The 27,160-nt window shown below is 38.3% G+C and overlaps 1 protein-coding gene across 5 annotated transcripts in view; it reads right to left on the bottom strand.

Annotated features, from left to right (window-relative positions):
• ASH1L (ASH1 like histone lysine methyltransferase) overlaps window positions 1-27,160 on the bottom strand; it is a 230,256-nt gene that overhangs the window by 119,989 nt on the left and 83,107 nt on the right. For all 5 annotated transcript variants that reach the window (XM_063694310.1, XM_063694311.1, XM_063694317.1 and 2 more), the window contains exons 3-4: window positions 21,984-26,547; window positions 3,773-3,874 (exon numbers count right to left, since the gene is read on the bottom strand). In XM_063694310.1, the coding sequence (XP_063550380.1) occupies window positions 3,773-3,874; window positions 21,984-26,547 (4,666 nt within the window). The remainder of the gene's footprint in view (window positions 1-3,772; window positions 3,875-21,983; window positions 26,548-27,160) is intronic.

Here is a 27,160-nt window from a genome sequence, read left to right as displayed (position 1 = left end):
CTCTGTCTTTTGTCTCTTGCAGCTGGATGTGTTCTAATTACCAGACTCCCAGCCACCAGGGATCAAGCAGATGTCAAGCAGCTCTAATGCTCTTTATCTCTGTTGAATTGAACTTTCTGAAGTTTCTGGTTTCCTATTTAGTTACTTCAAAGTTCAGTCATACTGTAAGAAATGTTGTCCATGTATTTTTAGGTTTTAGATAACAAGGTGTTTGCTTGCTCTGCACACCTAATCTACCACACTGCTGGAAATAAAGAGCTCTAATTTATTTCAATGCCACCTGAATTTTAAGTCTCCTTTCCCTCTTTCAAGCTCCAAACTTTCACATTCTCAGACTATTTTTTCTTATTTTCTCAATCATTTGACACTTTCTGATCGAACTCTTCTTGATCTCTTTGTGACATCTAATGTTGACTAATCTATTCCATTCTGAAGTCTTGTTTAGGCTTCTGTGACATATACAGTTTGATGTTTCGTATTTAAGTGTCCTTCACTAAACATCTTTTCTTCCACTTCCCTCCAAAATGCTCGAGTTTCTTAGGTCTCCGTCCCCATCACCTCACTTAACACATTCTCCCTGGATGATCTCTTTCACTGCCAAATTCAAGTTCATATATATACTGGTAGATCTCTACCACAGATGTCTCTAAAAGTATAAACCACTGCTTCTAACAGTCTATTCAATATCTCTACCTAAATAGGCCAAAGACAGTCCAAATTTAATATATCCAAATCTGAAGCCCTTATCTACTCTGTCTGCATGCATTTGTCACACTCCATTCTTCATATTGTAATGTTGTAGCATTTTTTTAACATACACATATGATAGACTATAATATTACTTATAAATATTTGCTATCCACCCCCCACCGCCAAAAGGATTATACTTTCTAGTCCCATTGACACAAGACTTAACCACATGACTTGCTTTGGCACTGAAACTGAGAAGTAACATTTAATGCAGAAATTTTAATAGCCAGTTAGTGCTTTACTATGGCCCTTTCCCCTCTGCCAGAAGACAAGCAACATTCAAGGTACAGGTTCTCTGTTAGCCGGGGTCCTAGAGGGAAGGCAACATGGAGTGGACTCTTGATGGTCACACAGCATGAACAAAAAATAAGCCTTTGTTGTTTTAAGCCACTGAGATTTGGGGATTATTTTTTAACACCGCAAGACCTATCCTATTCTTACTGATAGAGCATATCAAATAATTTATCTTCCTTGTTAGAAATTGTTCAGTAGCTCCCAATTGCATGTACAATGAAGTTCCAACTCCTCTGAATGAAAAAAACATACCATATATGATATAGTCCCCATTATTACTTTTACAACCTCCTTTTCCAACCACCATCACCACCACTTATGTACATTAGTCATATCCAACAATGGGTTATTCTTCAAAAACACTATGCTATTTCATGGTTTTGTGCCTTTCTTCGAAAGTGCTGTTGTTACTGTGCTACATTATTACCCTTTATGTTGTCCCACTTGCCTACTTAAGTAAATTCAATATATAGTAGTGTGCGTGACTTATTCAGTGATATCTTCTTCAGTCATTTCAAGTGGTTAGTGCTTGAATTTCTCTGTGTCATAGCATTTTGTACACTGCTCTGTTACAGAATTTAATACATTGCTTTTCAGTGAATATGTCTGAATTATTGAGGGCAGTAACTCAATCTTACTCGTATTTGTATTCCCAGTGCTCACTACTCACAGCAACCCTCAACAGAAATCTAATTCAATGAACAGAATAGTCTCATTGCAAAAGAAACATTATGAATTTAGATATTCTTTCTTTTGTTTACAAAAGTAAAATATTTTGGTGATTTTCAACATTGATATGTCCCTTATCAAAATCTCATTCATTTGTTCAGGGGTTGATGAACTTTTTCTGTAAAAGGCCAGAGAGTAAATATTTTAGGCTTTTGAGGACATATATAATGCTTACCTCATATTATTCTTCATCTTTTCCCCCCAAGCCTTTAAAAACCTAAAAATAATTCTTAGCTTGAGGGCTACACAAAAACAGGCCTTGGATTGCATTTGGCCCATAGGCTGAGTTTCCTTACCCTGGTCTAGGTAAACATCAGAGAAATTAAGTCACTTCTTGTTAGAGTACAAAAGTCTCTCCATGGTAGTATAAAAACAAAGCACCAAGAGAGACACAACTATCACTTGCTGCCAAGCAGACAACTGGACTAACAAAGAGCTTCTAAAGATAATCATCAACTAAATTCAACAAATACCATATTGATACAATTTGAAAGGCCTTCTACTTCTTCAAAGACCTAGAGATAGAAAGGCAGGAGATAATGTCACTTCCTTGTTTACGTTTCCACAACTTCCAACTGTGTTTAAGGCTCTACATCACTAGTTCTCTACTACGTTTCCAGCCTCATATTAAAAAACCATCTTTGGCTGGGTGCGGTGGCTCACGCCTGTAATCCCAGCACTTTCGGAGGCTGAGGCGGGCAGATCATCTGAGGTCAGGAGTTCGAGACCAGCCTGGCCAACATGGCGAATTTTAGTCTCTACTAAAAATACAAAAATATTAGCCGGGTATCATGGTGGGCACCTGTAATTCCAGCTACTCAGGAGGCTGAGGCAAGAGAATCACTTGAACCCACGAGTCAGTGGTTGCAGTGAGCCGAGACTGCACCACTGTACTCCAGCCTGGGCAACAGAGTGGGACTCATCTCAAAACCAACCAACCAACCAACCAACCAACCAACCGTCTTTAGTCTGACCACACTGGCTTTTTTTATTTATTTTCCTGAACACTCTTAATTCTCTTTAATATATTCCTCACTATCTGGAATTAATCTATCACTCTCCATCTCTCTCAGTAAAATTAATACATTAAAAAAATTATTTCTTACTCTTCAACCATCAGGAAAAGGCAGAAAACAGGTATAAATCATCCTCTCTCTTTTTTTTTTTTTTTTGGTAAACACACAAACTATCCATAAAAAGAAAATTGGAAGCATACCCTAAATTTCTGTATAAATTATACAAATATGTTGTATGTATTAACAGGTTGTAAATATATAAACATTAGCAATTAAGAAGTTTAAAAATAACTATTAATAGAGGTTCTCCTCATGAACTCTTAATTATTTTGCATATCCCTAGAGATTTCTGAATGCTACTTTGGAAATTACTAGTTTACTAAACAATTTTTTTTTTTTTTCAGACGGAGTCTCACTCTGTCACCCAGGCTGGAAAGCAGTGGAGTGATCTCCGCTCACTGCAACCTCCGCCTCCCAGGTTCAAGAGATTCTCCTGCCTCAGCCTCCCAAGTAGCTGGGATTACAGGCGCACGCCACCATGCCTGGCTAGTTTTTGTATTTTTAGTACAGATGGGGTTTCACCATGTTGAACAGGGTGGTCTCGAACTCCTGATCTCAGGTGATCCACCCACCTCAGCCTCCCAAAGTGCTGGGATTACAAGCGTAAGCCACCGCGCCTGCCTTAAGCAATTTTATATATATCTAAATCTTTATTAAACAGCTACAATCCACATTCCCCTATTATTCCCAACACATACTTTTACTTTAATTCAGCTTTGTAAAGGGGAAGACTACCATATTGTTTCAATGTACATTACTGATTCTCAAATACCAAGTCTATTGTTTCAACTCCTTTGAATGGAAAAATAAAATACCATATATGATACAGTCCCCATTATTTTTTCTACAATATTGTAACTCCTTATTCACAAATAACAAATGGGAAACTATCTTGAAAATCTGGTAAAACAAATAGCACTAGCCTGTTGAAGAAGTACTCTCAGATGAAGACCTTTTCCGGGTAGGGCTACAATTTGTGCTCTCTGATGGCCGCTGGGAGGGTTTATCAGAGGTTGGCTGGGAGCCTGGAGAAAGAGAAAAAGATAGAAATCATAGGAAAATTCAACTTTAAAAATAATGTGAAACCATCTTTTGTTAGAACTTGTTACAGTTTAGTTGCTGCCACTGTCATCCCCTGTAATAATATGACTTGTAACCTGATATTAGGAGGAAAATAAGCAGAGGACAAACCACACTATATGTTGTTGTCAGAATTTCACAGATCTTATATACATAAGTTCTCCTGTTACATTACCAGAGGAAAAACTAATTTTAATGGAAGAATAAACAATGTATGATTTAGTTTTCATGTGTTACTAGCCTAAAACATTATTTAAAATATTGATACAAATTACTAACAATATTTTAACCAAATCTGTTCTGGATTATTGATTAAAATTCATCATATAAACTGACAAAATTTACAATGTAATTTATTAAAAAGTTGATGTGAGGGCCCAGCGCAGTGGCTCACGCCTGTAATCCCAGTACTTTGGGAGGCCGAGGCGGGTGGATCACAAGGTCAAGAGTTTGAGACCAGCCTGGCCAACATGGTGAAACCCTGCCTCTACTAAGAATACAAAAATTAGCCAGGCATGGTGGCACATGCCTGTAATCCCAGCTACTCGAGAGGCTGAGGCAGGAGAATCGCTTGAACCTGGGAGGCAGAGGTTGCAGTGAGCCGAGATCGCGCCATTGCACTGCAGCCTGGGCAACAGAGCAAGACTCCATCTCAAAAAAAAGAAAGTAAAGCCTCAAACCTTAAACCCACACATCCTATCCAATTCACAGAAATTATTTTCAGATTCTATGTTTTTCTTCCTTTTGCAAATTCTAGAAAAACTGGTAATTTATCCATGAAATACAGTAAGTTTCTTTTAAAGCTGTACACTTAAGGATCCTTGGCTATATACATAAAAGCTTATGAAGACAAAGAAACTCAATTTCCTTTCAAAAACTTTCATGCTTTTAGCAAAACCCCAAATCTACAGAGCATAATACATCTCCCGCTCAAAAGAAAAGTATGTTGTTGATGTAAGATGATTTTCCTGAATAAAATATACTTGATTCTTATATTGGATTCTTTATAATCTAAAATACCAGCTATTAAGAGTTGGTAATGAATGTCTACCTCATGTTTGTCAAAAAACTAGTAATCTGAAATGCTTATTGATGGGAAAAAATTACAAATAAAAAAACTTACATGTAACTGGAGCCGCAAAAGGTACAATAAATCAAAAAGTTGAAGATTTTCAAGATCTGCCTCTAAATGAAAGTTCACTCCTAAAAGATGTGATTAATTCTCTAAGGAAACTTAGGGTCAGAAGAACTGAATGGAGCTAAGTTGCTGTTTCCTTTTCTCTAAGAGAAATAGACCATGAGCCTTGTTTCAATTAAGTAGTATCTTAAATCACATTGCTGTAAATAGTCTTTGAGCAGGCTATGGGAAGCACTGCTCAGGTGAGATGTAAGACTATATGCTGTCATTCAAGAGTAACACGTTAAATTTTTTTTTAGAAAATTGATGTGATAGTACATCCTACTTCTGAAACACAATGATGACTGATGTAGACCTATTCAAGAAGCAAGATTGTTTATTGTTGAATCTTAACAACAGATACAAGATGGATTTTTATATCTGATAGTATAATAAATCCCCCTCGAGTGTGGTTCAGATGAGAGATTTCCACTAAATAACTGAATGTCACAATGAAACATCTAAGAAATAAAAAGCCCAGGCATCAGTGAAGACATAACTTTAAGTATTAATACTGAAAACTTAATATACAGACAGATACATATTTCCTACCCAACACATAGTCAAGACAGAAGACAATAGTGGCCAAGAAGCCTGAGATAATAGTCAACTGTATCACCATTCCTGATCGTGGATTAAGTACTAAGAAAAGAGGGGTTTGAGGGCATTTTTTTTTTTTTTTTTTTTTTGGGAGACGGACTCTGTCTCCCAGGCTGGAGAGCAGTGGTGCAATCTTGGCTCACTGAAACCTCTGCCTCCCGGGTTCAAGTGTTTCTCTTGCCTCAGCCTCCTGAGTAGCTGGGATTACAGGCATGGGCCACCATGCCCGGCTAATTTTTTGTATTTTTAGTAGAGACGGGGTTCCATCATGTTGGCCAGGCAGGTGTCAAACTCCTTACCTCAAGTGATCCGCCTGCCTCAGCCTCCCAAAGTGCTGGGATTATAGGCATGAGCCACTGCGCCCAGCCCTAAGAGCACTTTTTATATAGTCTTTTCTCTCAGTAATAAACTAACATTTATTAAGTGAGTATAGTTTATATGTTTGGTACTATGCTAGATATTGTGAAGGTAGGGGGAAGAAGTCTACAAATGGTGTAATGGTCTCTGCCCTCAAGGAGCTTACTAATCATCGTGTATATCATCATGCACTACATTTTAGGTGGCACTTGTGCCATCCATTCTTGAGCTCCATCTTCAGTTCTTAGGCTATTTGGTAGTGTTTCCTGAATTTCTTGGTCATCTTCAAGAAAGTCTTGATGAAGGCTTCAACTGTACCTTTGATAATCAGGATATCCTGAGAATCACCCTGCCTGGCCTCACCCACCTCAGGGTAAAAAGAGGGTACAGGCACTTTCTTCAAAGCTCCTTCTTTTGGTGACATCTGGAGCTTCAGAGGCAGTGGGAGATGGAATGGGGGTCAGATCCATGGAGATCATTATTGGCAGCATTATTGGCAGCAATTCCTGAGAAACTGAAACAATTGAGAGAGAGATGGCTTACTTAGCTCACTTAGCTTCTAAGCCATTTTTCATTTCCTGAAAGTAATGGAAGCCAGCAGCCTATTCTTAGGATTTAATAGGAGATTTGAGTAAAATTTCATTCAGGAAGGTTCTCATTTTTTATTTTTAAAAGTTTGAATTCCCTGTTCATACAGAGCAGAGCTATTCTTAACAATATTCCATATTTAAAAAGAATCAAGTTGTATCCTTGAGATACAGATCTCTATTGCTTGGTAATCATCAGCTCTAGCATCTTATTTCACTTAAAAGCAGTGCTCACAGAGGCAGTAAGAAGATGAGGATAACTGAAAAAACATTGAAGATATAAAGCAACCAAGTTTAAGACTAGAAAGTGATGCTATCACTTATGTAAAATAAATAGGAACCAGTTAAAAGATGTTCAAAGTATGTTAAAATTAGCCTAACAGTAAGAATCATATGAAATCTGCAAACATCTGTAACATTGCCAGAAATACACTGTTTTATAAACGCCAATTTGCAGTTGGGCTTCCAGAAAGAACCAGATAATGCCCAGAGAATTAGTATGTCCAATTCAACAGAGACCAATATATACATGTATGTGTCCAAACCTAAAACACAATGCAGAGCAGAGTCGAGTGTGATATCGTGTTCAGTACATGGACTATGGAGTAAAGCATCCTTGGGTTTGACTCCTGGCTCTGCTACAAATTAAACTAGAGAGAATCTATAGAAGTAAATGTGCCTGGACTTTGGTTTAATAAAGCTAAGTTACAGAATTGTTGTGAGTCCCAAAATGAGATAATGTAATCCAAAAACAATTTTATAAAATACAAAATGTTTTATAAATATTAGTCACTACTATATATTAATTGAGTCCTTAGGTTTATTATGGAATTTTTACATAGGCAGGTGTGGGGGCTCATGCCTGTAATCCCAGCACTTTGCTAGGCCGAGGTAGCCAGGTTGCTTGAGTTCAGGAGTTCAAGACTAGCCTGGACAATATGGCGAAACTCAGTCTCTACAAAAAAAAAATAAAAATTAGCTGGGCATAGTGGTGCATACCCTGTAGTCCCAGTTACTTGGGAGGCTGAAGTGGGAAGATCGCTTGAGCCCAGGAGGTAGAGGCTTCAGCAAGCTGTGATCGCACCACTGCACTCCATCCTGGGCGACAGTGAGACCCTTGCCTTAATAATAATAATAATAATAATAATGATAGAAAGAAGAGCAGTGAGTTATACCCAGTAGGGAGCTAGAACTAACCTATTAACATCAAGCATTTACTTTAAACATAGAGTGAATCCAATTAAGAAGTACTACTCATATAGGCACCTCCAGGGCTGGTAGGTACTTGCAGGGTAGGAAAAAGTTACTCTGAGTGAATCTTCTAATTCACTGACTCTTCGCCATAGCTTTTGCAGAGTATGCCCAAGAGATGAGTCAGAACCAGAAGACGTCTGGCTTTCTGCTCAGTTTTTTCCCAAGGGAGAAAGTAGTTTTCTGCTTCCCCTACTTAGCCCTTTTCCTTGCTGTCTCCATCATGTGACAAATGTTTGCTCATGTCTCAAGAGTGGCCATTTTAGATCTGCCTGGAAGGATGTGTGGAGGCTCCCCATTCCACAAAGGACAAGAGGTTTATATGAATTCTAGTTCAAGAAAATCTGACACTTCCTCAAAGCATACACACAAAGAACACAATTGTAGATATCAAAGAGTTCCCATCATTTTTCATTTCAAAATACTATAAAGCAGAATAAGTATTTCAGAGGTGAATAAAGACTACAAATAGGAATTCCTTAGTTCACAATATTACTACGTAGACCACCACTGTGTGTCTCATCACTCAGATGATGACAACTTCAGAATATGTTTAGAAATTCTACACACATAAATGCAGGAAGTAGAAATTATAGGCAAGCTGCAAAAAAAAAAAAAAGTACCTAAATAAAATTGGATTTCAGAATAAATATAAGTAGATTATTAAGGGAAATAGTTTTTCTTCCGTTGGAAATAAAGGCCCTCATGTAAACAAGGAAGACTACTAGTAAAGAGGAAGACAGAAAAAGAGAATACCATAAATTGGAATAATACAGAGAAAATTAAGAATTAAAACCAAACTTGCAAATGTGAAGGAACCTTGGAAGTGATTTTAATTATAGACTCTCTGAATTTTATTTGGCCAGTATTTGATGAACTTTTGAAGATAAAGACAGGATTTACAGAAACATTTTTGTCAATTTAAACAAGAGGGGAAAGGTAGTGCTTTTACAGCAAAACTGTAAGATGAAATCAGGGATACAAACTGTCAAAGTTGAAAAAGTAAAAAAAGAACATAACTGGATCATAAAGAAATAAGATTATGAAAATCTTTATAATAAACACAAAATGAGCAGAAACCAAGAACCTGTTTTCAAACTGATTTGCCACAAAAAATCTTGATTGACATTTCCACTGGAGGAACTAAAACAAACCAAACATATAAAAGTAATGCTACTTTTACAGATGCCTGGGTGTGAAGACAGTAGAACAGGCAAAGATAGCAGAATAGATAAAATTCTCACTGATAATAGTGTCTGCAGTGGTGGAGGCATCCCAAAGAAATCATGAGAATAAAGATTCAGCTAACTACTCACTGAAGCCCTGAGCATCCTAGCCTAGAAAAACAAGGAATTTCCCTGGTGCCAAATACAAATTAGCAAAAAAAAAATACAGTGAATTAAATCAATAGTTGGTTGGACAAAACATATATTTCTTTAGCCTAAGTTCACTATTAAAGCTTTTATAACTTAATATAGTATGAATTTTAGTCACGCTCTGGAGATCAACACTAAAGACACAAGTAACTAAGAAATCATTTATATGAGTGGAATGTTTGATGTTTGCAATGTTAGAAATATCTTTGGGTGAATTACGGAAAAATAAATTAAGTATGCTAATTTGGAAGAATGCTATGCAGTAGTCAGTTCTAAGATATTATCGATTTTAAAATAATTTACTTTAAAAGTTTCTAACACTGAAATTGTTCCTTCCCACCAAAATTAAATTGTTACAAAAGTTTAGTTTTAAAAAAGATTTCTTTCATTATTCATAAGTCAAAGCTATTTGGGAATGTGTGTTAAACAACGACTGAACCAAAATTGGTTGTAATAAAAATGGCTACCATAGTAAAGGAATATGAACATAAAATATCAAACTATTTGAGAACTTCTGGTCAAGATTTTTTTTGTTCCCAGATTCAAGTTCTGAATCCTTTGGTATGGTTCACAGTTGACAGCCACCTTGGAACCTTCTTGTGAATGAGCTGAATGCTAAAGTAAAAGCTGGGTCCACAATAAAAACAGCTGTTTTCAATTGTGGGAAATACAGAAAGCAATACATTTTATCTGATGCACCAACTAAATGCACTACAAGAGAGTATGACTCAGAGCCTGTTCTGGCGATTTTTAAGCTATAAAGTCTGTTTTGGCCGGGCACTGTGGCTCACGTCTGTAATCCCAGCACTTCGGAAGGCCGAGGCAGGCAGATCACGAGGTCAGGAGATCGAGACCATCTTGGCTAACACGGTGAAACCCCGTCTCTACTAAAAATACAAAAAATTAGCCAGGCGTGGTGGCGGGCACCTGTAGTCCCAGCTACTTGGGAGGCTGAGGCAGGAGAATGGCATGAACCCGGGAGGCGGAGCTTGCAGTGAGCCAAGATAGCACCACTGTACTCCAGCCTGGGCGACAGAGTGAGACCCCGTCTCAAAAAAACAAAACAAAACAAAAACTCTGTTTTTTTCTCTAACTAGGCTATTTTTCATAATGCCCAAATGACATCATTCACTGAAATGGAATTCTTCTGGAAATTCCCCTAACTGCACTAACCACACCACAAACAATTTTCTGCTTTCATCTCTGTAGGTTCACACTTCCTTTATAGGCATATCTTTTTTCTATCATGTTTTAAATCTTTTTAAAATTGATACATAATAGTTGTACATATTTATGGGGTACATGTGATATTTTGTTACACGCATAAAATGTATAAGAATCAGGTCAGAGTATTTTGGGTATCCATCACCTTGCGTATTTATGATTTCTGTGTCAGGAACATTTCAAGTCCTCTCTTCTAGCTATTTTTGAAAAACACAATATTGTGCTGTTACCTATAGTCACCCCACCCTGCTACTGAACATCTGAACTTATTCCTTCTAACTGTTGCATAGGTGTGTCTTATAAACAGCACTAGAGAAATTGTTTGAAATCAGTATATTCTGATCAAAGCTTATACTCTTCAGTTAAAGAGAAAACTCAATATTCTTTGCTTCAATCTATATGCTTGTACAGTGAATATACTTTTTCCAAAAAAAAAGGTTTAAGCCTCACTTATTCTTGGAGGACAAAATATTCATCATCACTGAATGCACCAAATAATGTATATAATTTATATGTAGTAAATCATTTATAATAATGTTCCATTGTCTGCTTGTTCTATGACTTGTAAGCTATAAATGCTAAATGAAAATACTCCATTCTACTGCTCTGCCAATTTTAGAATCCAGGTTTGTAAGTTCTGTCATGTGTAGCCAGCCATGAGTCACATGTGCTGAAAAACAGGGATGAAATAACTGACATTCCAGGTCAGAAACTCTTGCTCAACCAAGTCAGAAACTCTTGCCCATGAGACCTATTTCATGTCTACCTAACATACATACACAAATTAAATAGAATCACTATCAGGATTGGGAGAAACCAGGAAACCTGGCCTTACTTAAGTGTGTAATTTTACTGTAATTTCACTTGCATCAAGCTGATTTTATAGCTGTTAGTCTGTACAATACAGAACAGTATATAAGTTAGAAAAATAAGCTAACTACCATATGCACATAATTTATAAAAGTGATCATAGCTGTTATTCCTTTTAAGTCTTCATAAGATTTAATTTTACAGTGAATATACTTGTTTACTTTAAAAATGCTCAAAGTGATAAGTCAGTTTGATTCCCCATTTTTGAAACAAGGAGAGAAGGGTTAAATGCCTTGGTCCAAGCTACACATTCCAGTGTCCCTAATCTGGTTTCATTTATTTTTCCTGAAATTTATATCAACATGATTTATCAAATATGCCTGTTTTACCCCCAACCAACACTTATGATGAATCCACTCAATACAAATGGTAAATAACCTTTATTTCTTATTTCATCAATTATCAGTTTGAGATATGTTTTACTTAACAATTTGTATTCTGCTGTATTAAAAAAAACTCATTATTCTGGAATAAATTTAGATTTACATAAAAGTTACAAAGATAGTACAGAGAATACTCATATGTCCTTTACCCAACATCCCCCAATGTTAACATCTTACATAACTACAGTACATTTGTCACAACCAAGAAATATTGGAATAATACTATTAACAAAATTCCAGACTTTGTTTAGATTTAGCCAATTTTTTTCCACTCATGTCCTTTTTTCACTGTCAATCTGGGATATCACATTGTATTTAGTTGTCATGTCTCCTTAGTCTTCTCTGTTCTGTAAAAGCTTCTCAGACTTTCCTTGTTTTTTCAGGTCCTTGATACTTTTTAGTACTGGTCAAGTATTTGTAGAATGCCCTTTATTATTATTATTATTTTTTTTTTCTGCTTAGACTTAACACATTCTATCAGAGAGTACATGATATCACCATGTCTTATTATTGGTGAAGTTAACCTTGAACTTGGTTAAGGTGCTGTCTGCCAGGCCTCTTCACTGTAAAGTTACTGCTTTTCCCTCTTCATACTCTGTTCTTTAAAAGTCAGCTGTCCAGTCCATATTCAAGAAGAGGTAAATTAAGTTCTACCTCCTGAAAGTGTGTTCTACATATATTATTTGGAATTTTTCTGTAAGGAAGATTTGCTTCTTTTCTGCCAAGTATTTATTTAGTCAATCATTTATTTAAATCAACATGGATTTATAGATATTGACTTTATTTTTTAGGTTATAATCCAATCCTTTCATATTTATTTTGTTGCTCAAACTGTCCCAGCTTGGACCACTGGGAGACATTTCAGGATAATAATATCCTGAAGGTGATCAACAATATTGTAATACCTATTATACAATAGGTAGTTTTGGGAGCATTTTAACATGATACCAAATGTAAAATGAATCTACCTTAAATTTATATATGGAAAAAATCAACTGAAGACCGAGAAGATCAATTAAAAATCACATGTAATTATGCATTTCTTAAACCTTTATACTTCAAAAAGCAACCTGACATCACAGATTGAGAAAATGTAATTACATCTTCAACAGAATGCTATAGAATAACAATGTCATTGTAAGGAAAAAGCAAATAATAAACCAGTCAGAAGTGCTACAAAAGAAAACACTGAGGAAAAAATAGCAAAATGTAAAGGTGTAAGAATTTTAATTGTCTGCATTTCCTAACTTCCATTCCTCAGCCTCCAGAAATCTAACATTTGCCACTATACAAATGGCTCTCAGACACAAGACAAACTAACCGCCAAAGCCAATCATCTACTTTCAGTACTTACCTAACCAATCTCCCATAACACTTGACACTCTTTTTTTTAATTAATTAATTTTTTTTTTGAGACGGAGTTTCTCTCGTTGCCCAGGCTGGAGTGCAATGGCGTGATCTCAGCTCACCACAACCTCCACCTCCCAGGTTCAAGCAATTCTCCTGCCTCAGCCTCCTGAATAGCTGGGATTACAGGCATGTGCCACCACGTCCGGCTATTATTTGTATTTTTAGTAGAGATGGGGTTTCGTCATGTTGGTAAGGCTGGCCTTGAACTCCCGACCTCAGGTGATCTGCCCGCCTCAGCCTCCCAAAGTTCTGGGATTACAGGCGTGAGCCACCACGTCCAGCCACTTGACACTCTTGACTATAAACTCACTTAAGAAACCCACTGAATTCACCATAAATATTGTTATTCCTTCTCATAGCCTTAATAATCATGTGTCTAAAATTATCTTCAGGTTTGACCTCTCTTGTGAGAAACACACTGTATTCACCATAAATATTATTCACCATAAATACTGTCATTCCTTCTCATAGCCTTAATAATAAAGTATCTATAATTATCTTCAGGTTTTACCTCTCCTTTGAGCTACAGGTCCATCTGTCCTACAAAACAGGCTTGAAATCCAAATTTATTACCTATTTCCAACCTTATCCTTTTGCATACCTCATTTACTTAATCACATCATCTCTACCTTGGCTCAGAGCCTCATAATAAGAGCCTCATAATATTTTGTGGGAGCAATTTCCAAACTGATCTACCTGATCTCTTTTCACTAATCCATCTATCACACTGCTGTCAATGTAATCTCAACAAATTATTCCCCATCTTAAAACCCTTAACTTCTCATACCTTATAAAGTAAAGTCTATACTCTTGGGAGTCTCATATAAACGAGGACTTTATGATCTACCTATCTTTCCAGTCCCATCTCTTGGGTCCCGTATCAAACCATTAACACTTAACTAAGCACAGTACACATCCCCATGCCCTTGCAAAGCTGATATCTAGTGTAAGAAACACGTGTCACACCTTATTCTTCGCCGCTAAATTCAAAACTCCCACCTCCTTCCCAAGACCTTTAAAGTCAGTCCCTCACTTCTCTCCTCCCCAAAATGCCTTGTATCTCAATATTAAGAACTGTCAGGCTGTGCGCGGTGGCTCACACCTGTAATCCCAGCACTTTGGGAAGCCGAGATGGGTGGATCACCATAGGTCAGGAGTTCGAGACCAGCCTGGCCAACATGGTGAAACTCCGTCTCTACTAAAAATACAAAAATTAGCTGGGCATGGTGGCTCACACCTGTAATCCCAGCTACTCAGGAGGCTGAGGCAGAATTGCTTGAGCCTGGGAGGCGGAGGTTGCAGTAAGCCGAGATTGTGCCACTGCACTCCAGCCTGGCCAACAGAGCGAATCTGTCTCAAAAAACAAAAAACAAACAAAAAAAACAACAAAAAAAACTGTCAATAACTATTTGTATACATGTCTAAACTATAAATCAACTTTAAAGCAGAAATTACCTTTTTTTTTTTTTTTTCTGAGACAGAGTCTCGCTCTGTTGCCCAGGCCGGAGTGCAATGGTGCAATCTCGGCTCACTACAATCTCCACCTCCTGGGTTCAAGTGATTCTTGTGCCTCAGCCTCCCGAGTAGCTGGGACTACAGGCATGTGCCACCATGCCTGGCTAATTTTTGTATTTTTAGTAGAGGCAGGGTTTTACCATGTTGGCCAGGCTGATCTTGAACTCCTGACCTCAAGTGGCCCACCCACCTCGGCCTCCCAAAGTGCTGGAATTACAGCATGTTCCTTCTCCTGGCACACAATAGGCACAAAATAACTGTTTGCTGAAAGAACAGCTACCATCATAAGGGAATAGTTAAGAATAAAAATCAAATACATAAAATACTCCTAAACAAAACCAGTTCTGACTTTCAAAGGGATCAAAACAAAAGATATCTGAGCCTGAATTAATATTTTTATTTAGTATTCTGCTTAACTAAAAATTTTTCCTCGACTGGTTTTTGTTAAGACAGCTAAACCTATTTTCACATCTACCTGAAAAAAGTATATTAAGTTTCTATTAGAAAATCAAGTCACATCTCCATGTACTTATCAACAGTAATTGTGAAGATGGAGAGATTCCAAGATAGAGAACAATTAACAAAAGAATTTAGACTTATGATCAAATAAAGAATATAGCTGGTCTTTGTCCCTGGTTCCTGGCACAGAGTTTCAAAAACCCTTGTAATTACCCAAGTGATAGGAATGTCTCTGTTATGACAGTGAGATGAAAGCCTGAGGTAACTTCAAGATGGGGGCCGGTGACCAGAAAGACCAAATCACATAATTAAAAATCTGAAACTTTGGGTCACCCCAACCTCAAGGGAGTGGAGAACTGAAAATTGAGTTAAAAAACATGGCCAATGATCTAATCAATCCGGCCTACCTAACAGAGCCCCAATAAAAACTCTAGACACTGAGGTTCACTGGAGCTTCCAGGTTGGTGAATATAGTGATGTGCTGGGAGGGCAATGTGCCCGGATTCCACAAGGGGAAGGGCATGGAGGTCTGTGGACCCTTCTTGCACCAAACACTGCTCTATGTATCTCTTCAACTAGTTGTTCTTGATCTGCATCCTTTGTAACAAAACTGAAATCATACTATAGTGCTTTCACAAGTTCTGTGAGTCCTTTTAACAAGTTACCAAAATTGAGGGGGTTGCAGGAAGTTGCAAATTTTTAGCAGGCCAGGCAGAAGTATGGATGTCTCAGGAACACCAAAATTTGTGACTGGCATCTGCAGTCTCATGATGAACTTTGCTCTTAACTTGAGGTTTTCACTAGCTTCAGGTAATTTGTATTCAGAATTGAACTAAATTGTACAACATCCAATTGGTGATAGAGAACTAGTCAGAGCTGTGACTTCAGAGAGGTCTTAGTGGTTTCTGTATGTTATTTTATAAAGAAGAAAAAAAGCCAAGTGCAGTGGCTCACACCTGTAATCCCAGTACTCTGGAAGGCTGAGACAGGTGGTTCTCTTGTCAGGAGTTTGAAACTAGCCTGTCCAATACAGTGAAACCCCGACTCTACAAAAAATTCAAAAATTAGCCAAATGTGGTGGTGCACTTCTGCAATCCCAGCTACTTGGAGGCTGAGGCAGGAGAACAGCTTGAACCTAGGAGGCGGGTTTTGCAGTGAGCCTAGATTACGCCACTGAACCCTAGCCTGGATGACAGAGAGAGACTCCATCTCAAATAATTAAATAAAGAAGGAAATTTTTAAAAAGACAAATTCGTACTTAACACAGGTACTTTTGCATAAACTTCCCTGCTATCTTTCTCATTCCCCAAGGACCCTGAAACCAGGTTCACATCCACCATTTTCACCCCAACTTCTGTAACTGTCCTCTTGGGTAATTTCAATGTCCATGTAGATGATACATTCAACATCCTAACCTGTCATCTCATATCACCTTCACCTCAATTTACTCATCCTTTATAATCTCCTTCTCATGACTCTGAAATTAGGGATCTCAAATCCAAAAGTTCCCTCTTTAAATAGCTGAAGAGGGCCAGATACAACACACAACAGAAAACAGTGAGGACTGTGGCGAACAAAAGAATACAAGCAGCAATGAAAAGGGGCCTGCCAATACTGAGCCCCAGCCGTCACTATTATCCACGAAATGTGGACTAATTGTTGCCAGATGTTCTGATTTTTCTGAGAAGCAGAATTCCACATTTTTATGTAAAATTGCTACATTTTTTAATATGAGCAATTTTTTAAAAAGTGTAGAGATCATCACAAAGAATCACATGTGGGCCAAAAGCTGACAGTTTTTTAAGCACTACTTTAAATACTGCAGTTCCTCAGAGCTACCCAAGGCTGTTTGTTTTTCACTCCCTATTCTCTCCCAAGGAAAATATCATTACTCTCATGATTATACATATAAAAATTCATAAAGGTATACACTATGTTTTGTTATTGTATGTGTTTCTATATAGTTAAATAGCTCTTGTATCATTGATAAATACAAGAATGATACCAGAATATGGAAGTTGTATTGGTTAATACATGACTTTTAAAGCACATAAATATTTTGCAGGACAAAACTAGCAGCTGAACGAAGGAGTACACCAACACAAACTAAATGAAGAAAGCCATAAGCAATGTAGTTCTGTTCAAAATGTACATTCATCCACATTCTTCCTCTTGGCTCCTACTGGCAACAGACTTTTCTGCAAGTGTTTTTATTGTGTGGCTTCTCTCAATGTTTGTACAAAAGAAACAAACAGGTACAATACACTAGAACCAGCTATGTCTGGCATTGCTACATTTATCTACCAATGACATCCTTCTGTGCCTACAGTTGAGCAGCTTCAACCCTTCTTTATATCCCTACAAGCGACCTTCATCTTTTCCTGGAAGGTTAATGCCTATATTTATTGTAGTATTTCTTTTTTTTTTTTTTTTTTTTTTTTTTGAGACAGAGTATCACTCTGCCAGCCCAGGCTGGAGTGAAGTGGCACGATCACAGCTTACAGTAGCAGCCTTGAACTCCCGGGCTTAAGTGATCATCTTGCCACAGCCTCCTGAGTAGCCAGGACTACAGGTGCATGCCATCATGCCCAGCTAATTTAAAAAACATTTTTCTGTAGAGATGGGAGGCTCCTATGTTGCCCAGGCTGGTCTTCAACTCCTAGGCTCAAGTGATACTTCAACCTCACCTCTCAAAGTGTTGAGATTACAGGCATTAGCCACCATTCCCAGCCTCTTTTTATTTATTAAGACATTTAGTCTTAACTATATATATATATATATATATTTTTTTTTTTTTTTTTTTTTTTTTTTTTTTGAGACAGACTCTCACACTGTCATCCAGGCTGGAGTACAGTGGCACAATTTCGGCTCACTGCAACCTCTATCTTCCAGGTTCAAGGGATTCTCCTGCCTCAGCCTCCCGAGTAGCTGAGACTACAGGCGCATACCAGCACTGCTGGCTAATTTTTTTATTTTAGTAGAGACAGGTTTTGCCATGTTGGCCAGGCTGGTTTCGAACTCCTGACCTCAGGTGATCTGCCTGCCTCGGTCTCCCAAAGTGCTGGGATTACAGGCATGAGCCATCGTGCCTGGTCTAGTATGTCTTTTTAACTGCTGTTTTTGAAAATTATTACTTTTCTTGGTGCTCTGCTTATAAAGTTGCACAGGTTTTTGAGAGTCTGTTCCTAACTTTTATTTCACCCAGAAGCCCTTTTTAGTGAATGATATTGCCTAACACAATTTTTCAAATACTCAGAGGAAATGCTCTTATCTCCAGGTCAAGCTTCTCTACTAAGCCTGAGAACTAGATATCCAACGACCTTCTCAAATCCTCCGCTTCAATGTTCAGACACTTCAAACTGTATGTATTAAAAAGTGGCTCAGAGTGGTGACTCAGGCCTATAATCCCAGCACTTTGGGAGGGCAAGGTAGGAGGGTCCCTTTGAGCCCAGGAGTTCAAGATCAGCCTGGGCAGAATGGCGAAACCCCATCTCTACAAAAATACAAAGAAATTAGCCTGGCATTGGTGGCTTGCACCTGTAGTCCCAGCTACTCAGGAGGCTGAGGCTGGAAAATGGCTTGAGCCCAGGAAACAGGTTGCAGTGAGCCAAGATCGTGCCACTGCACTCCAGCCTGGGCAACAGAGTGAGAGCCTGTCTCAAAAAGAAAAGAAAAAAAAAAACTGTGTTCTCCTCTAAATCTGCTCCTCCTATAGTCTTCTCTCTCTTAGTGCATGTTATCTCCAATCTCCCATATGTTCAGACATAAGCCTGCCACTAACCTAATCTAAGCACCATCATGTTATCTAGACTACTGCAATTGCCTATTAACCAGTTTCCTTCAAATTATTTTTATCCTCTCCATCCAGTGTTCATGCAGAAGGCAAAATCATCATTTAAAAATGCAAACCTAAAATCAACACTCCTTTGTCTTTTGTTCTTAATATAAAATCCAAAATTCTTAACACATTGTTTGGTCTCTTCTTTTGCCACATTTCTCACTACTCTCTCTGTATTTCCTCTTTCACCACGATGAAGCTTTTTTCAGTTTATCCAATATCTAAACTCCTTCCCAACTGAGAATCTTAAAACATGTTCTTCACTGTGGCTTTTTTTTTTATTTTATTTTTTTTGAGATACAGTCTCACTCTGTTGCACTGGCGTGATCTGGGCTCACTGCAATCTCCGCCTCCTGGGTTCAAGCGATTCTCCTGCCTCAGCCTCCCAAGTAGCTGGGACTATAGGCACGTGCCACCATGCCCAGCTGATTTTTGTATTTTTAGTAGAGATGGGGTTTCACCATGTTGGCCAGCTGGCCTCAAACTCCTGACCTCAAGTGATCTGGCCACCTCAGCCTCCCAAAGTTCTGAGATTACAGGCGTGAGCCACCACGCCTGGACTTCACTGTGGCTTCTCATCCTTTAAGTCTCAACTTTTTATCCTCAGCCATAACTAGTAACTATCTAATTAGATCCCCTTCTGCCAGCCCTTTAATCTGTATCATAACACTCCATGGTATTAACTTTATAGCATTTTTCTCAATTAAGCCATTATTTATTTGCTTATCACTCTATGGTTTGTCTTCCTTCACTAAGCTGAAAATTATGAGGTCAGATATCAGGCATTTACTATTTTATATGCCAGTGACTAGAATAGTCCTGTATGTTTCAGGAATTCAATAAATGAACCAGTAAATGAATGAATAATGAGTCTGTTTATCCAGTTAAATGCTGCACATCTGCCAGGTCTCAGTTTAGGATCACTTTCTCAGGAAAGACTTCTCTGGGTTAGGCTCCCCATTTCATGCTGTACTCTCTCCCTTTTACAGTCCTTATCACAATTTTAACAACACGTAATGTGATTTTTTGTTTATTATCTACCTCCTCTACTATAATCTCCATGACTCAATGAACCTGTGTGCCTCATTCTCTATTATATAACAAGGGCCCGCAAAGTAGAATGCCTGGTAAATACCTGATATTCAGTAACTATTACTGATTAAATAAACTATTTGTTGAATGGACCTAAGCATAAGACTTTTTCTCTCTTTACGTTGTTAAAAGCTGGCCGGGTGCAGTGGCTCAAGCCTGTAATCCCAGCACTTTGGGAGGCCAAGGTGGGCGGATCACGAGGTCAGGAGTTCGAGACCATCCTGGCTAACACAGTGAAACCCTGCCTCTACTAGAAATATAAAAAACTAGCCGGGTGTGGTGGCATGCACCTGTAGTCCCAGCTACTCGGGAGGCTGAGGCAGAAGAATCGCTTGAACCCGGGAGGCGGCGGTTGCAGTGAGCTGAGATTGCACCATTGCACTCCAGCCTGGGCAACAGAGCAAGACTCTGTCTCAAAATAAAAAAATGAATAAATAAATAAACACTGTTAAAAGCTAAGGAACACTCAGACTCTCCACTAAGTTTCAATTTTTCAAAAGTTCATGAATAATGAAAATCAGGAACAAAAACTCTTTGTATTCGAGGGGTTTATCTTTTCCCTAATACACAAGTCTTTTTTTGTTTTTTGTTTTTTTCTTTAAGATGGAGTCTCGCTCTGTTGCCCAGGCTGAAGTGCAGTGGTGCTATCTCGGCTCACTGCAAGCTCCACCTCCAGAGTTCACGCCATTCTCCTGCCTCAGCCTCCCAAGTAGCTGGGACTATAAGCGCCTGCCACCATGCCTGGCTAATTTTTTTTGTATTTTAAGTAGAGATGGGGTTTCATCGTGTTAACCAGGATGGTCTCAATCTCTTGACCTCATGATCCGCCCACCTCGGCCTCCCAAAGCACTGGGATTATAGGTGTGAGCCACCGCGCCTGGCCTAATGCACAAGTTTTTAATCTTTTAGGGGAATAATAATAATAACTAATATTTGCATGCTTACTATGTGATTACTTTTCACAGTACCCCTACAAATCCCATTATATAGGAGGTTTAGAGAATATACTGAGGTTTAGAGAATTTACTTGGAAAATCTGATGAAATTTTTCTAGATTATCACTAAAAAAGATGCACAAACATATATACCCGTAATTTTACTTACAACATCAGAGGGTTTATGGACTTCCTAGAGTTATTTTACAAACTCTTAGGCTTAAGATCTCTCACAAAGAACTTCTAATCTTTTATTCGAGTGGCAAATGCTTACTCTTTGTTTTCTATCTTCTCAATTCTTAAAAGGTATACAATTAAGAGAGAAAAAGATGTACAATTCTTTCTAGATGTACAAATGCATTTTTCAGATTTCTTTTTTTTCTAATTGAAGCAGCTTTTATGAAGACATCAAAAGGTACGCTGCAAAATGAAGTCTGTCTGAATGAATATTCAGTTAAATTTTACAATGCTGAAAATGTCCAATGTTTGAATTTTTATTATGAGACATAGAGTACTAATAACATATTCTTCCTGTAACAAAGATGCATTTATAACTACTGGACTAATATACATTAAAAATCCTTCCAGCATTACCTTTTACCTCTTGGGGTGGTGGGGGCAGGGGGTGGTGGGAGATCCTGCATACTACTAACAGATCTATGAGCCATTTGTCTTTATAAAAATTGTGTAATAACCTGTCTACATAAAAAAGATGAATGATTTTTCCTGGTTTCCAAAAGTTATATATATTTCTTTCTTTTTTTCTTTTTGACAATAATAGCTCTTCTCAAAACAAAAAAATAATATAGACATTCCTTACTTCTTAAATCTTAAGGAAAAGGAATACTGAGATTTCAAAATACACTTATTAAAAAACAAAAAAAGATATATATATATAAAGTTCATCTACATTTATCAGGCACCTGTGGAAAATAACCTATTTCTTTAACAAATAACAGGTAACAAAATAACCCTCTTACCTGCCAAAGTCTGTACTGCCCTTTCGTTAGAAGGCAGTGACTCCTTTCTGTGAAGCCGATTTAGTGAAGTGTCCTGTGCAGAAAAGAGTCCAGGGCTGTCAGTTAATTTCTTCCGGCCACTGGAGTTAGGGTTTGAAACTCTGCAGCTGCCTATTGCACTTGTGAAAAGGTTTGTATGTTCATCACTGCTGGCTGGCTCAGAGTTGGGAGTGAATCCTCCAAGGGATAAGCTTGGAGAACTTTCTGAACAGTCAATCTGTAAAGGTGTCTGCAATCCCAAGGCCAATGGACTAGATTCTGAAGGCTCTCGGTGGACCCACTGTTCCTCTCTGTTTATTAAGCTTTTTGAAGGAGAGAGATGAGGGCAGGACATGTGACAACGGTGCTTTTCCTTATGCTTATATCGCTCTCCAACAGCATCCTTTCCAAATCTATAGCGCTTCAAAGATTCCAGGACAGATCGGGAAGAGCCAGTGTCCATAGAAACCTGGGGTTGTTCAGAAGAACGGTGTTCTCTGTGTTTGTGACGGTGCCTGTGTTTGTGCTCAACCATCCAACCATAGGCCATCTCAGGAGGAACACCGGGGTAGGTACTCATGGAAAGGAGGGGAGTCCTGCTGGTTGTAAGAAAGGCCTCCTGTCGAAGTAGCTTATGCTTTTTCTTATGGTATTTGGCAGGATTGAGAAGTAAATGACCAGCATGCATATAGGAAGGAGGTGGAAGTGGCGTGGTGAAAGAAGGAGATGGAGGAGGTGGATAAAGAGTGGGAGGATACCTTCCATAGTAACCTAATCCTATGGGAGCAGCTGTAAGGGGTGAAGGAGAGTAAGGCATACCATAAGATGGATAGAATCCAGTACTAGAAAGAGGAAAACTAAGGCTGTGCATAAAAGGCATTTCAGCCATTGCCTCCCTCATCTTAGGGGGTCTCCCTCTTTTCTTTTTTAAGTCAGGTTTTCGAATGTAGTGCAAAGGGTCTAAGGGGAAAGAAGGATGTGTATAGAAACTATTAAAGTTGATTCGAAAGATAGTTGGCAGAAGATCTCGGGGGATAAAATGATGACTTCGATGAGTGATCCGAATTTCACTTAGGCGACTTATTAGTTCCTCCAGCTCTGCAATAAAGTCTGGATCCTGTCTATTTCGAAGCTGGGGATATTTCTTTTTCCGTTTTCGTTTCTGCCTTTTCATCTTGTCATAGCTGAGGTAATCATGATTCCTGCGCTTACATTTGTGTTTATGTTTTTCTTTAAGACTGCTTAGCACTGTAGAGGTTTCAGGGGGAATCAGAGAAACATGCTCAAAAGAATGCCTCCTCTTTTTTTGCCCACAAAATTTCTCTGCCCTGTCTGATGTGCTGTTATTATCTGTTCCAATTCCACTATCACTGGGAATGGTCTCATCACTATGAGACTCACTGATTGGGGAAGGAGTAGCTTCTTTTAGAGATGTGAGTTCACTCAAGTGTGAAGGAGAATTTGGCAACAAAGTAGGAGGAGATAACCGCCTCCTCCCCTTTGAGGCCTTCTTCATTGCAAGAGTCTGAATCATACTGCCCTGTCTGGAGTGTAAATGCAAATATGGCACTGAACTGGGTTCAACAAAACCTGCATCACTACTTACAGGGCTCTGACCTCCACTAGTCCCAGAAGACTGAGAGCAAATAGGTGATGGAAGAATCTCAGAACTACTAGCAGATGAAGGCAGTAATGGGGGAAGAATCTGTCCTAATGCTGACCCAGCTGCCTGTTGAGCTGTTTGCTCAAGAACAGCAAGGCTAGTAGGACTACCAGAAAGAATACCATTTAAGACAGTTTTTGGTTTGCGACCTCTTCTCTTTCCTATATAAATGGTTCCTTTCTTGCTGACATTTATCTGTTGGCCCAATTTAGAGCCAAATGTGGCAGCAAGACTTGATACCGTATTATGGAGTTTGGATTGCACTTTCCCTTTATTACTTGATTCTACAGAACTTGAAAGAATCTGATTCAACAGTTTCTTTCTCTTTAAAGTCTTCATTTTATTTATTTTGCGGATAATTGTTTTCATTAATTGTCCATTGTTTCTCTTGGTAATTTTTTTATCTGGTTCCATCTCAAGGTCACTCATACTACAGACACTTGGCCTATGACTGTCATCTAGGTCATCTGGATCCTGAAGTTGATCCTCGCTCTCAAAGAAATCACTGCTACTTCTATGGTTGTCACTTTCAGATTCTAGCTTGCTTGGACTTTCAGTGGCAACAAATGGAGCCACTGACAGTACAGGTGGCTTCATCTTGACTGGTGACCTCATTTGCCTCTTAGGCCTGCCTCTCTTTTTTGGAAAAGGAGACACAGACAGACCTTGTTTGAAGGAAGGGATTTCAATTTCTGGCTGTAAAATTGGGGGTTCTTGTTCTTCCTTAGACTGTAAAGAAAACACTTTAGAAGCAGGGATTTTTAAAGTCCTTTTAGGTGGCCCTTCCAGTTGAGGCATCTCCTTAGATTTAGGCCTTCCTCTTTTGGGCTTATAAATATCAGACAAAAGGTCACTAGAGACACACATACTGGAGGATAGTTTGTGAGTAGCAAAAGACTTATGAGATGGTTTTTCACTATCAGCTAAGAGAGCAAGAGATGGAGCTGTGGATTTGCTCAACTTTGGCAATCGGCGTTTAAGGAAGTCATGATCTACAAATGAAGGGGGTCCAATGTTTTTCATAAACTTGGCTGGCTCAGAATTACTATTTGATAGTGAGCTACATGAAACGTTTTTAAAAAGCTCTGATCTTTCTAATTCTAGCCCTTTTGGAGACCGGCATGTGCTTCTTGCCACCACTTTAGTCCACCGAGGTTTTCTTCCTTTTCTTTTTTTTAATGGTTTGGACTGCAAACTACTACTTAGGCTTTCAGCAACTTGGCAGTGTTTGTCTGATGCAGATACTGCACCCAGTTTTAAAAAAGGCTTATTACTAAATAAACTAGTGAAGTTAACAACTGAAGGAGTAATAGTATGAATGCTGGATTCAGAAGTCAAACTTGGCTTTTTTCCAAGGGAAGAGCTTATTCTTGGAATCTCTATATGGGTAGTTTTTGAATCATTTACCTCTTTATCAATCCCTTTACATTCAATACTTATACTATGACCCACTGACCTATGACCAACGTTCAAGTGGGTACTTTCAGAAGTAAACTGGTTCTTTCCAACAGACTCAGAAATTTCTTCGATTAGTTCTGTAGTAGAACTTAAAAGTAATGGATTAGGAGCCAACTGTGAAGAAGTTTCAGGGGGACTTCTGGTTAAAGGATTAACAGATACAGTAGGTGATGGGGAAGGGAGATTGCTTTCTCCTACTGCACTGAATGGGGATTTAGCCGTAGATACATCAGAAGCACCTCCCATTTTAAAGTCCGGAGAAGTGCAATATACAGGAGGCTGCTTTTCATGCTTTGAGGTTTCATAAGATCCCTTTTCACTGGATGAGAAACTGTCTTGCTGAATGCATGTTCCTTCATTAAACATTTCTTTCTCCAAATTAATGATTTCTTTTCGTACTGAGAACTTTTCCAATATGCTTTCTTTATTCTGCCGTACAACATTCTTTTCAAAAGTTTTGCTGGTGGCACTATCTTTCAGGGATTCAGAAAGTTCCTGACTTTCCTGATTATTGATGTTTGTACTACAAGAAGCCTTAAGTGGTTCCTGAGTGGGGAGCAGTGCTTCGGCTTTAAGGTTTATGGCATCTTTACTGATCAGACCTGCCAAAGGACAACTCACTAGTTTCTTTCCAATGTCCTTATTAACCAATCCCATTGCTGAACTTGCTACAATCTTCTTTGCACAGTCCTTGGCCACTAGGCCAACAGTAGAACCCAATTTCTTTCCCAAATCTTTATTAACCAGTCCAACCACAGTGCCAAGTCCTAACTTCTTGCCAGACTCTTTATGCACTAAACCTGGAACAATACCAATTCCTAGCTTCTTTCCTGAATCTTTGCTTAGCAGTCCTACTGTAGTGATAGTTCCTGGCTTTTTGCCTAAGTTTTTATTAATGAATACCGCTGTAGTGCCAGTTCCCAGTTTTTTCACAGAGTCCTTATTGACCAATCCTACTGCTGCATTAAACACTGGCTTTTTCCCAGGATCTTTAGTTACCAATCCAACTGCTGTGCTGATGGTTGGCTTTTTTATTAAGTCCTTATGTATTATTCCAGCTACAGAGCCAACACCTGCTTTCCTGATCAAATCCTTGCTAACCAATGCTGCTGTAGTGCCAGTTCCTAACTTCTTCGGTTTTGTCTTGGAAGACTTGGAAGGAGGACAGGTAGCAATCAGCTGTGCCAACTTTTCTGTTACACTAGTTCCTCCATTAAGTAATGCTCTGTCCTTTAAATCAGGATCCCGGCTACCAAGAAGAGTAGACGGTGTTGCATTAATATAATCTGCCATTTCTGAATGTACTGGAGACAGCTTCTTAGACAAAGGATTGTTTTCTCCCTGTGAATGAAGATGGATGACTTCTTCAGACTGGCATTCAATGGCTGCAACATCATCTGCTTTCTTGTACAACTTTGAAGGGTCCTAAAATTTGAACAAGAAAAAAGTTAAAGAGGGAGTAAACCTTATACCACTTTAGCTTAGCTTAACAATCCAACAAACTAATGGATCACATATCAGATATACAATAGGCAACAGAGGTTTTTAAAAAACCTAATATTATACTAATGTCACAGTATGTTAGCTCATCTGCTGCTATACGAGAAGCTATCATGGTATATTATCTTTGTTGACTTTCAACACGATAAAACTATATATTAGAGGGTCTTTAGAAATATCCCTGATATTTTTGACATTTTTTAAATGGCAAATCAATAGTCTACTTTCATCTTACTTTTGACTGGGTAAATATAAATGAAGCATATGAAGGTACCATTTTTGAAAAGAAAATTATTTTTAGTTACAGTATCCTATGGTCGTCATCTAAAATAATAGTTTACTGCCTACCTCCTTCATTGACTTAAATGATTCTAAACCTATAGAAGACAATCCCTAACCTACTTCTACTCTTTTATAACTCATTCTCAATTATGGTCTTGAGTGAGCAATAGAGCTCTCTCTTAATGTGGAATAGGAAAGACAATTTAAAAATTCATATTTTCATCAGAATGTGTTTTTATATAAAATCTTAGAATGG

The sequence above is a fragment of the Gorilla gorilla genome, chromosome 1, assembly GCF_029281585.2.
Source record: "Gorilla gorilla gorilla isolate KB3781 chromosome 1, NHGRI_mGorGor1-v2.1_pri, whole genome shotgun sequence".
Classification (NCBI taxonomy): domain Eukaryota; kingdom Metazoa; phylum Chordata; class Mammalia; order Primates; family Hominidae; genus Gorilla; species Gorilla gorilla.
The sequence above is the reverse complement of the archived record's forward strand: the minus strand, read 5'-3'. Positions and strand labels throughout refer to the sequence as shown.